Source organism: Chenopodium quinoa, unplaced genomic scaffold, assembly GCF_001683475.1.
Source record: "Chenopodium quinoa cultivar QQ74 unplaced genomic scaffold, ASM168347v1, whole genome shotgun sequence".
Taxonomy (NCBI): domain Eukaryota; kingdom Viridiplantae; phylum Streptophyta; class Magnoliopsida; order Caryophyllales; family Amaranthaceae; genus Chenopodium; species Chenopodium quinoa.
In genome coordinates, this window is record NW_018743252.1 from 1,341,671 (window position 1) to 1,353,544 (window position 11,874).

The window sequence follows — 11,874 nt, forward strand, 5'->3', positions numbered from 1 at the left end:
CCACTGAAGTATAGCCTTATGGAGGCACAGTACTTCGGATAAATCAGTTCTTTGGGGCAAATGGGGCCGTGAACAAATCTTTAGCATTGCTAAACGTTGGCACTGTGCTTCAGAGGAGTTATATTCGAGACATTACCAAACTTTGGCACTGTGCCTCAGATAGTTATTCCCCCAAAAAAAATTCAAGGACCGAGAGAATACTGCTCTCGGAGTCTAAGACTTCTAAGAAGCGAACTCATAGGTTCTTCAAAGAAAAAGAAGAGAAAAGAAAAAGAACAGAAGCTTCAAAAATTTGAAGCTTCAAATTATGCTCGGATCACCAAGCTACATCAAATCAAGTTCAGAAAACTCAAGGAGACCAAATACTAATCGGCAGCCGTCCACAAGACGGATAAAAGCACAACTGTCGAACTAAGTATAACTATTTGAAATTCAAAAGCAAGTAAAGAGTTTGTACCTAAATGTAAGCTGAAGCAAAAAGGTACTAGAGGCAAAAACAAATGCGGCATATTTTGAAATTAAGAGCAAGTTAATCCGCAAGACTCCGTAGACGACTGCCCGAGTTCCTATGCTTCAGCATTTGCAGGACCAGACTGAGGAGCAACTGCATCTTGGCCACCTGGAAGTTTTAGCACCAGCAGGTGATGAGGTAGGCTGGGCAAGAGCTTTCTCAGACTCTTTCTTCTGAGCGGCTTCTTTCTCTTTCTTCTCAGCTTCTTCTCGTTCCCGAGCCTCAGCTTCAGCCTAGCGAGTTAGGAAGTTAATCTCAGCTTCACTGGCAGTGGCTAGGTGAACATCCTTCTCATCCGAAGCCCAGTTAATGTTAGGATCAGTATGGAACGCCAAACGCCGAGCCACATGGAATCCATTCTCATAACCCTCGTCATATTCGACTTGGGTGTAGATCCGGACTGCCAGTAGCTTCTAAGCTTTCTTGAGCTCGGTCTGAGTCTGGGCAGCCTCCTCCTTCTAGGCCTTCAGCAAATCCTGAGCCTCCTTGATCTCGTCCCAAAACTTGGAGGACTCTACCCCCTTGGCATTTAGCTCGTTTTGGAGCCGCTGAATTTCATCTTATAGCCCAGTCTGCCTTCTCAGCGACTCCTCTCCGACAGCGATTGACTTTTGTCTGAACTCCTCATCCATCATCCGTTGAGTTTCCTCCTGCCGTTGCTACATCTCCCTGATCCGAGATTCGAGGCTAGGGATGTCCTTAGCCCCATACTTCTTCAGCAACTTGGATCCAAAACAGGGAATATGTACCTCTCCAAGTTCTGGCCATGGTCTCTGAGGCTTCCCTCGCTGCAGCAGCTTCTTCCTCAGCAGCTTTGGCCCTGAGTTCAACAAGACCAGCTTGAGCTTCGGTGTTCTCTTGTTTGAACCTTAGCTCCTCGTTCATCTCCACAGCAAGAGTGTGGTTCTAAACAGCCTACGGAGGTAAAAAAAAAAACCGGTCAGCCAAAGCATAACAGTTACAAAAAAGAAAAAAAAAAAAAAGCTTAAGTAAAATATGTAAGCGCCAAGTGCCTTACCTGCATCAGCAGCTTCTGGGTTCAACAAAGCGATCTGGAACCCTCACAGAAGGCTCGGCTATCCTAGCTATAGCTCGAAGGGAGCAAATCCTTGCCCACTCCACTTCAGACTTGCTCGACAAGTCGTCGAAGAAGGCCACAGCCGAGTCTCGGTGCGACCAGAGAATCTCCCTCGTACTATCAGGGACATGAAGAAGAGGGGTTGAAGTGAAACCCATGTCTGCAGACTGGAAGGTCCTGAAAGAATTATCCACAGAAGTTGTAGGCACGGTAGTTCCCTTCACAGTCTCAGCTCTCTTCTCAACCTCAGCATCTTTCTTGGGATCCTCCTCTTCGGAATCCCACGGCTGATCATTCAGCACCCCTATGTTATCCTCAGGTTGATGCAGTTGAAGGGCATCAGTCTCTCACTGAATGTCATCAACGAAGGGCCCTTCATGAATTGGAGGAGAAGAATATTCTTAAGAAGAAATCTCCTGAACGATGACCTGCGACTCGGGGGGAGTTTTTTGCTGAACTTCCTCCTCGGCTGGAGCTATAGCTGGAAATCGTGTCATGTCGGGCCTTGGTGATGGCGGGCCGTGCCGTGCAGGGCCACCTAATGGCACACCCCAGCCCACGGCACGGCACGGCCCACGTGCCTGGCGGACCGGGTCGTGTCGAGCCGCGGGCCAGCCCATTATTTTTATAACTAATTAATTAAATTTAATATTTTTATTATTTTTATTTTTATTTTTTATAATTCTTTATATTATTATGGTTCTTTTTATTATTTTTATTGTTTTATTTTTATTGTTTATAGTTTTTTTAACTATTTTTATTATTATGGGTCGTGCTGGAATACAAATGGGTCTTGCAATGTTGGCAGAGTTCGTTATTTGAAATAGAGGGAGTAATGAATGTTGACTGTTAATGATATTGATGTAGGGATCGACATTAACATACGGGCGCAATTTTTATCATGTTCCCGGGATACCATGAGTCCATGAACATAGTATCCTAAGACTCAAAGCAACATCGCTTCTAAGCCTTCCTTTGTTTTCCCACCTTCTCATTTCTTCTTTATAAAATTGTTCCCTCTACTCTCCTCTGTTTTCTTTCAGATTTTTTTGTTTGAATTTGTGTATTCAATCAAACTTTTCTTCCCTCGGTTTCTCTCGTTATTTTTTTTTTTTTTTGAGTTATGTTATTTTTATAGGATTTGATGTTAATCACATTTTTTAGAGATGTCTGATTTATTATCAGAGTAAATATTTTTTTATTAGAGCACGTATATGTTATTTTGATTAAAACTACATAAGTTGTACACAAAATATTACAAGTTTTCACCTAAATAAATTCAACTTTTCATCAAAATAACATAATACTGAAACAATATAACACAAGGATTAATATAAAAAATAACACAAAGTTAAATAATAACATTATATTTTAGCAAAATAACATAAGGTATAATTTAAAATAACACAATGTCTAAACAAAATAACAAAGGGACAAATATATCCAAAAAAAAAAAGAAACTATTTTAAGCAGAAAAACATTAGATTATTGAAAGAATAACGTAAGATTACATACAAAATAACACAACATATAAACAAAAACAAAAACACGATTTTAGTGACATAATACAAAGTTTTATCTGTTCAAAAAAAAAAACAAAGTTTTATCAAAATAACTCATTGGTTTTGTACAATAACACGTGGCTTAACGAGATAACATAAGAACCAAAAAAACAAGCTTATTTCAAAATTACGCAAGTTCAACTCATAATAATACGAGTTCAGAAACATAATCATTTCATTTTAAATAATTTTTTTTAAAATAACATGCATATTCTCTGTTTAAAATAACAAATTTCATATAACACATTTCAACTTAAAATAACATTGTCTCACCATCATGTTTAGTTTCATTTAATGTTAAATTTTTGCAGAAATATAAATAATAAATATAATTATCAAAGTTTTAGTTGATCGGATAATTTTTGTAAAATATAATAATGTTGAAATTTAAAGGAAAATTCTCTTTGATAACACTATAATTTTTAATTTTCTCAGTGGTGAATTGCGACCGTTAAAAAAATGGCAAATTGCGAAAATCTTATTATTTTTTATAAACATGAATTATTGATTAACAAAAATAATAGTTATCTTAATATAAACTCACTAACTGACAAGCGCACTTTAGGGCGCGCTTTAGAACATATATTAGGATGATTTTGGATGTATTTGGGGCCGTTTTGGCCGATTATTACCTTGTTATGCTTATGTCCCCTATATTACGTGCTTCACGGGTTTTCGGTTTGTTTTTGATGTGTTTTCAGGTAATATCAACCGAGTTTAGTCGGATCCCGAGCCCTTGATGCGTAACCGAGCTAGCCTTGACCGAAGTCCGAGGAGTTAAGGAAGTTCAAGTGCCGTGCATAGATTGCATAGCACAGGCAGCACGGCCGTGTTACCATAGGCACACCCGTGCTGGCCTATGAGCAAGCAGCCCCAGGCAAGGCAGCACGGCCGTGCAAGCCAATAGCACGGCCGTGTCAGTACCCACACACCAGCATGGCCGTGCAGGCCATTAGCACGGTCGTGCCAGATGTTGCTCGTGCCCGTGTCAGCTTGAGTATGAGACCCGCGCTAGAGCATATTAAGCACGGCCGTGTCATTTTCAGCACGGCCGTGCCAGGAATCTGCACGGCCGTGCCATATGTAGCACGACCGTGCAAAATTGAAGAAGAAATTCGGTTTAGCTACTGACAAGCTAAAACAGCCGTGCCAAATATAGCACGGCCATGCTGATCTAGGGTTAACCGCGCACTTGACTTCTCCGAATTAGAAGGCGTATATAAGGCCCGACTTTAAGGGGCGTTTTTAGACAGATTTAGAGATAGTTTTTGAGAGCCTTTGTAGAGAGTTATTGGAGAACGTTCTTGGTATTAGAGATTCATTAGTTTTCTTAAAGATTATTCTAGCGGTTTTAGTTTCTCGGATTGATTTGAAGCAAGATTTGTGAAGATTCTTTGTATTATTCATTGACGACGGATATCAAAGTTCTAAACTTTTCCATTGATTCGCATAAATACAATTGGTATTATTCATTCTTGTTTATTAATCAAGCTTTATTATTCCTTAATCAGAATTCATGTTTATATCTATTATGCTTTTGGAATTCATTATTGCTTTGATTATGAATATGTGTGAGTAGTCTCCTAGCTAGGGTTTCGGGATGAAACCCGGCCTAGGTAATCTATGTAATTGAGGGTTGATTTTGATAAACGGATTGTGATTAAATTGATTATATGCGATTGCATGTTAATTCATTATAATAGGAGTAGCTAACCTAGAATCTTGAATTTGATTGCATGAAATTCTTGATTCGAACAAGAGATTGTGAATTGAGTATTTCATTATTGAATGTGGTTTGATTATGTATCGAGTAATGTTAAGTGCATGAGAAATCCAAGCTTAGTATTGCCCGTTGTCTTCCTACCGCACGATATTGATCAGACATATAGTCTTTGCATATCCCATTTGTCTCTATGATTCCTTGTTGCGCAGTTACCGATGGTTTGGTGAATTCCCGTTCTCCCTAGTGTCTTAGTTTATTGATTTATTCCATCTTATTAGTAGTATTTTATAACACCATTTTCCATTGATTTCGAACTAGCTTAGGTTTAAAATTGATTTGCAATTACTCTCGTTCCTCGTGGACCGAACCTTTATTTGCCATTGTACTTGGTTATAGGGTGTTCGTATAAGTATTGTTTGATTGAGAGTTAGATTGTAGCGACCGATTTAACGCTTGTCACTAACCACGGTTAATTTATTTTATTTTTTAATAATTAAATTATAAAATAAATAAATAAATAAAATAAAATAAAATAAACTAACCTCACCACCAACCCAAAACCCCAAACACCCAACCACCGCCCACGACCTTCCTCTCTCTCCTTTGATCGATACTTTCCTCCCACCGGCCACCGCAACCACAACCTCCTCTCTTTCTCCTCCTTCCATCGCAACCTTCCTCACCTTCGCCCAAACCGAACCCAAACCCACGACCTAAACCACCGACTTTAGGGTTTCGACTAAGGCGGCTGGAGTTAGGGCTTCGGGAAGGGCCGAATAGGGTTTTTGATGGTGGGGTATTGGGCGGCTAGGGCATTTCGAGGGTGGGAAAGGGGTTTCGAGGGTTTTCGGGGAGAAGGAAGGTGGTGGTTCAGAGGATGGGGAAGATGCCAATGGGGGTGGGGGAGGTTGGCGCACCAGTGAGAGAGATGGCTTGGCACCGGCGTGGTGGGATGCTGGTGAGGGAAGGGGGTGATTTTTTTTTTTAAAAAAAAAAAATTATTTAAAAAAAAAAACTAACTATAGTTTAATATTTAGTTTAAATTTGTCATTAATGTTAGAGCACTACCAATGGTGAGCTAAAAATTTGCTCATGGGCATTTTGGGTGGGCATAAAATTTGCTCATGCATTACAATGGTGAGCAAATGAGAAAAAGCCAAAAAATGCTCATGAACATTTCTGAAAATGCCCAAGACTTGAGCATTTTTGAAGATGAATAGTGCTCTGGTGGGCCCAACAATTTGCAATGGTTATATTTTTTGTAATGCAAATTCTGAAATAAATATTTATTAAAAAAAAAATTAAAATTACCAACGGTCATAAAATTTAATTCTCTATAAATAGACATGCATTTTGGTATATTTTGGTATAATTTCAGAAATACCATAAATCCTCCATATTATTTATTTTAACGATAAAAACGACACAAATAAAAAAATAAGTTACACAAATTTAGACTAATTTTTATTTATTTGGAGTAATATTGTTAAAATATAAATGAAATTAATAAATAAAGAAGTGTTGTGTAGGAGAGAGAAAGTAATGGTGGGGTATTGAAAAAGTAAGAGAGAAAGAGTAGTGGGCAAACATTTTTTTTGCTCACCATTGGGAGAGAAATTGTGAAAAAAAAAATTGCCCATGGGCAAAACAGATTTGTTGAAAGAGAAACTGGGTAGAGAGATAGTGGGTGGGCATTTTTTTTGCTCACCATTAAGAGTGGTCTTATAGTTAGCTTAATATAAAAAAATTCAAGTTTAACAAAGATAATAAGTTTTTTTTGCAATTCACCACTGAGAAAACTTAAAAATACAGTGTTACCAAAGAGAATTTCCCGAATTTAAATTCAAATCTCCTTACCTATTTTGTTCCAACCTTCCTTGTGATTGATTTGCTCATTTTTCTATGAATTCATGAATATCAACTTTTTTTTTTTTTGAAAGAATGAATATCAACCTATTTTGATGTTGTGAAATTGAAAATTCGCGTTCAATTGAACAATTTTGTGTTTGTTTGTGGTAGTTAATGCAAATCTTTGATGAATTTCAGTTTTTTTTTAATTTTATTTTTGGTTTTTTGAATGAATGAATGAAGGTTTTAATGAGGTAAACACGGAGGTTTGAGAATTAAGTGAGAGAAAAAGTGGAGAGGGAACTCATTCGATTTCTTTTTTTTATTGCTCAATTTATTATGTAGTGTCACATTTTCATGTTATCTATACTAATCTATATCTATATTAATATTTAAAAAAGCGTACTTAAGAACATCTATGTGCTAAGTAGACCCCTCAATTACTTAACTTCTCATTACGCCTCATGGATCTCCCTTCCATTTGTTTCTCATTGCATGTTGAATATGCAGCTTCTAATTCTAGAATTGAGTGTCTTACTACCAAACTATCTAATATTTTATGTTATTTTTTAATACATAATATTAATATATAGTGAATGACAATGACAATATGAATAACAAATTTAATTGCAAAAAAATTTGAGTCATAAATTAAAACGTACTTCGTATATTAACAATCAACCTCATGTAATGATCCGAGGCATCGATCGAACCCTAGTTTTGTTTTAAACATATGTTATTTCGCATTAATTTGTGAGTCTAAGGGTTTGGTGCAAGTTTTTACAAACCTCACAAGTATACGATGCATTTAAAATTTTCAGGAGTACACGGTGCATTTTTTAAAACCTCGGGGTACATGAAATAATTCCCTCAATAGTACTCTCAAAATGTCATTATTTACAAAATTACCATTGTTATTTATTTGGTTGTGTCTAGACGTGAGGCCCTATGAAGCGCTCCTCCAAAGCCAAAGAGCCTTTCACTTTTACATTGCAAAGTGCAACTCTGTCATTATTTCCTCTATTAAAACGTGCTCTAAGTTCTCCATTGAAGCAGTTTCACCTCCATTGAAGTGGCTACTGAGGTATTCTTTCTATGTAAAAATTTTAATATCAAACATCAATTTCACAATCTAGGGTTTAGTTACAAATTATCTTAAATTTAATTGTCAGTAAAGTCAATCTAGGGTTCATCTTAGGTGGGTTATTGAACTATTAGTTATAATTACTGAAATTTATGAAAGTTTATAACTATCAAATTTGTTGCTAGAGTTTTGGTATGTGCAGTTTAAGTTGATATTCTAGAGCGAGAAGAATGTTATGTGATTTTCCGATACTAAATTAATAATTGTGTCAAATTTGGTTGGTAATGTTTTGCATTTTTCACACCTAAACTGGTAAGTGTTTCAATTATATTTGCTAATGTATTGCATATTACAAGCCTAAGTTGATAATTCAGTCAAATTTGGTTGATAATGTGTTGCATTTTTCGAGCCTAAATTAATAATTGAGTCAAATTTGGATGCTAATGTGCTGCATTTTTTCGAGCCTAAATTAATAATTGAGTCAAATTTGGATGCTAATGTGTTGCATTTTTCGAGCCTAAATTGATAATTGAGTCAAATTTGTTGCATTTTTTTTAGCCTAAATTGATAATTGAGTCAAATTTGTTGCTAACGTGTTGCATTTTTCAACTTTAATCGAGCCCATGAACCGGGCTGAAATTTTTGAGGTTATTGGATACGAAGCTGAGATTAGGCTTTGAGACTCGTCGTGCTTCATGAAGCACGATGATCCAGCAGGATTCTATTGTGCTTTAGTCGAGCCTAACGAATGTACTTAGTTTTGGTTCCCACCCCTGTCACCCATTCATGATTATTTGCCCTGCTGTGACTGCATTTCAAATTCTTTTCTATTGATCATAAATGAAATCAACTTCTGAATTACTAAATGATCGTCTATCAGATCTATGTCATGAATGTGGTGCTCACTGATGCTTCTTAAATCTCATGTGTTTACAAATTCTTTGACTATAATTGTAGCGATACTTACCTTAATGTGAACGTTGTGATTCTTAATGGTTTGAGTTGGTTGTTATCATGAAAATAGATAAAATGACTGTATTAATTAAGAAAATAATCACTTGTATATGTCGTGCAGTTTTCATTCTGCTGAAGAATTAGGGTTTATACTTTGACCATCCTATGCATGGCATCATCTGTGGTGAGTTCGGGGGCCTTGGTCGTATTGGAAGAGCTGAATTCGTCTTCTCCACAATTTCAAAATGGGGCATCAATTCGCGTTACTGGAAAGTTAGTTATTTTCCTCCCATTAACTGTGCAGTATGCTTAGTGAGAGTTAGTATGCTTAGGTTTTTACGCTTTAGCCAAGATCATATTTATTGCCGAAGACAAACAGAAAATGTGGACATGCACCTATAATTTAACCACACAGTCACTATAATGCTAGCTCATGCATCGGTAAATGAAAGCATACTCTCAGTTATGATAGAAATTAAAACCAGAATTTTATGTGAAATGCAGAGCACACCACCTTATTATATTCTCTTCTTCAGCCTGCTTTTAGTTGTACAATTTGTTGATGTCTCAAGTAGGTTATCAAATTAATCAGGCAGTCCTTGATGAATAAAATCAATCAGGATCTGGCTTACTGTCTCTCCCATTTCTCCATGATCATAACGATTTTCTTTAATTCTTACACTTGACATCTAAGGTTTTATTCTATTATTTTACTTATCTTATTGTGATCTCAACTTATTTCTGCTTTTTTTAATGTTATTTGATGAGAGTCTTGGAAAAGGTAGTTCAGGTTTATTTGCATTCTACAGTTGATAGAATGTACTTTCTTGTTTCAGATTGTGTTGTCTAGTAACCTGGATATTTGCAACACTTTATAATGTACCCGGAGTACCACATGAATCTTTAACTTTGGTTGGTGTCGTGTGTTAGGCTATTGGATTATACTGTGGAGACTGCTGTGGCAGTTATTGTCGATGGAAATGCAACACTGAAGATTGACACAAAGCATTTGAAGATAAACTATCGAGTGGGTTCCATCTACCAGTTTATCGGAGAACTATTCTTTGAATCAGAGAATCAGGTAACATATAATTGTGTGACAATCTTTGGATCGATTATGGGAATGTTCATGGTAATAATTTTTTTATTTTTTTGGTAGCCGATACTGAAGGCACGAGTTGGCAGGAATGTTGATGGCATGGACCTCAATCTTTATCGGCAGTCCCTCCGGCTCTTGAAAGAGTTTCAGGCTGAACAAACTTATAATTAAAGATTTAACTGACAGCTCCAACTTTTGAGTCTTGAGTGGTTTTGCTTCCTTGTAGTCTTGTACAGAGATGATAACAGGTGCTTGCATTTGACACCTGAGGGGCTAACTGGCCGAGGGATGTGTGATTGAACTAACTTGGTAGAATCTTCTAAAGCTATGTAGGGATGTTCAGATTTGGCTGATAGGCCAATTACATGCTCGTTTTGTCCTGTTGTTCCCGTCCAATGATGGTGATGATCCTTCAATTTCTTAAGAACGTCGTTCATTATGTCCTCCATGACCTTTGTCTAAAATCCACATTGTACGCCATATTGTTGCACCCTGTGAACTGCTGCATGAAATGCTAAGAATTCCGGTTAACCTTTTTATTTGGCCTTAGTATATATGGTTGCAGAAAACTTTCCATCTATTCTAATTCTTATAAGGATTCCTTCTATTCTGGTAATGGTTAACAAATGATAAAGCTGTATAGGATTCATTAAAGCAAAATGCAAATTAGTAAGCGGTCGTTGATAGATAAGGGTGCATTTTATTTGCTTTTTTTAAAAAAAAATAATAATCAAATCATTAATAAAATGGCATATGACTTGTACAAATAGAATCCATATATGGTATTTTCTCGGTTCCTAAATAATTAAAGCGTTTGTTTTTTTTTTTTTCACTATTTGTATATAAGAAGAAATTTTATTATGAAATATATTATGTAATTTTAAATACTTGTAAGTATTAATATAAGGTTTCATAGCAACAATTTTTTAATATTTTTACTAATATTTAATCATATGCATCTAAGGTCAAAATAATGCATTGACATGTGTGTCAAGTTTGACTATATCAATTATTTAAAAACGCAGGGATTATTTAATAAATACAAAGTACATAAACAATTGAGTCAAACAAAGATTTTCTTCACTATAACAATTGAATCAAACGAGTTCAAATGGCTAGCTGGTCGGTTCGGCTTGGTTTTGAAAATTACCGAATTGCAAATGTTTTTTTTTTTTTTTTTTTTGGGCGGTTTCTATTTGGATAAGGTCCTAATCAAGGCAAGTTATGAATTGGTTTGGGTCTTAAAGCGAGTTTCGGTTCAAATTCAAGTCCACTAATAATTGAGTCGAGTTAATCAGGTAGCCGATAGGAACAAAATTGGTCATAATCAAGTTAGGTCCCAAACAAGTCGAGTTATTTGGGTAATTGGTAAGAACAAGCTCGGTCAAAAGTAAGTTGGGTCCAAAATAAGTTGAGTAAATTGGCTTGCAGGTAGGAACAAATTTGGTAAAAGCCGAGTCAAGAATTAAACAAGTTGGGTTTGACTGGGAACAAATTAGCATAGGTCAAGTTGTAATTGGGTTGGATTGTAAACACATTGGGTTAATCAGATAGTAGGTTGAAATGAATTGGGCCATAAACAACTTGGGTTGATCAAATAGTAGGCTCAAATGAGCTAAGTTATAATCAAGTCAAGCCATAAACATGTTGGATTTATCAGGTCAAATACAATATTGATTGACATGGTTCGAGTTGTATATAGATTTAGGTGAGATAGTTATACTCTAACAAGTTTGTGTTCATATCGGGTTGAATTTTGAAGACTTAGTTGTGACGAGTTATAAACAATATGTTTGAATGAGTTACGAGTTGAAATAGTACAGATCAATTAATGGGTCATGAATTTAACACGGCTCAGGTTGAATGTGTACAATTTTTAAATAGTTTGAGCTAAACATGTAGCAAGTTGCAAACAGTTCAGATATAAATGATAACTAGTTAAATGGGGAGGACCTTGTAAACGATTCAAGTATACTAGGTAACAAAGTTGAAATGGTTCGAGTTAAATGGGTGAT

General features: G+C 36.2%; 1 protein-coding gene across 1 annotated transcript; it reads left to right on the forward strand.

The window, feature by feature from the left end:
- Window positions 1-7,663: 7,663 nt before the first annotated feature.
- Window positions 7,664-10,545, forward strand: LOC110734996 (CST complex subunit TEN1-like). Its single transcript, XM_021915116.1, has 4 exons — window positions 7,664-7,806; window positions 8,882-9,033; window positions 9,691-9,841; window positions 9,920-10,545. Exons 2-4 carry the CDS (start codon window positions 8,930-8,932, stop codon window positions 10,028-10,030), a joined length of 366 nt encoding a protein of 121 aa, XP_021770808.1. The 5' UTR covers window positions 7,664-7,806; window positions 8,882-8,929; the 3' UTR covers window positions 10,031-10,545.
- The last annotated feature ends 1,329 nt before the right edge of the window (window positions 10,546-11,874 follow it).

Coding starts and splice junctions, on each gene's coding strand:
- LOC110734996 (XM_021915116.1), top strand. CDS start 8,930: ATGGCATCATCTGTGGTGAGTTCGGGGGCCTTGGTCGTATTGGAAGAG. Junction 9,034..9,690: donor TCAATTCGCGTTACTGGAAA/GTTAGTTATTTT, acceptor GTCGTGTGTTAG/GCTATTGGATTATACTGTGG. Junction 9,842..9,919: donor TCTTTGAATCAGAGAATCAG/GTAACATATAAT, acceptor TTTTTTTGGTAG/CCGATACTGAAGGCACGAGT.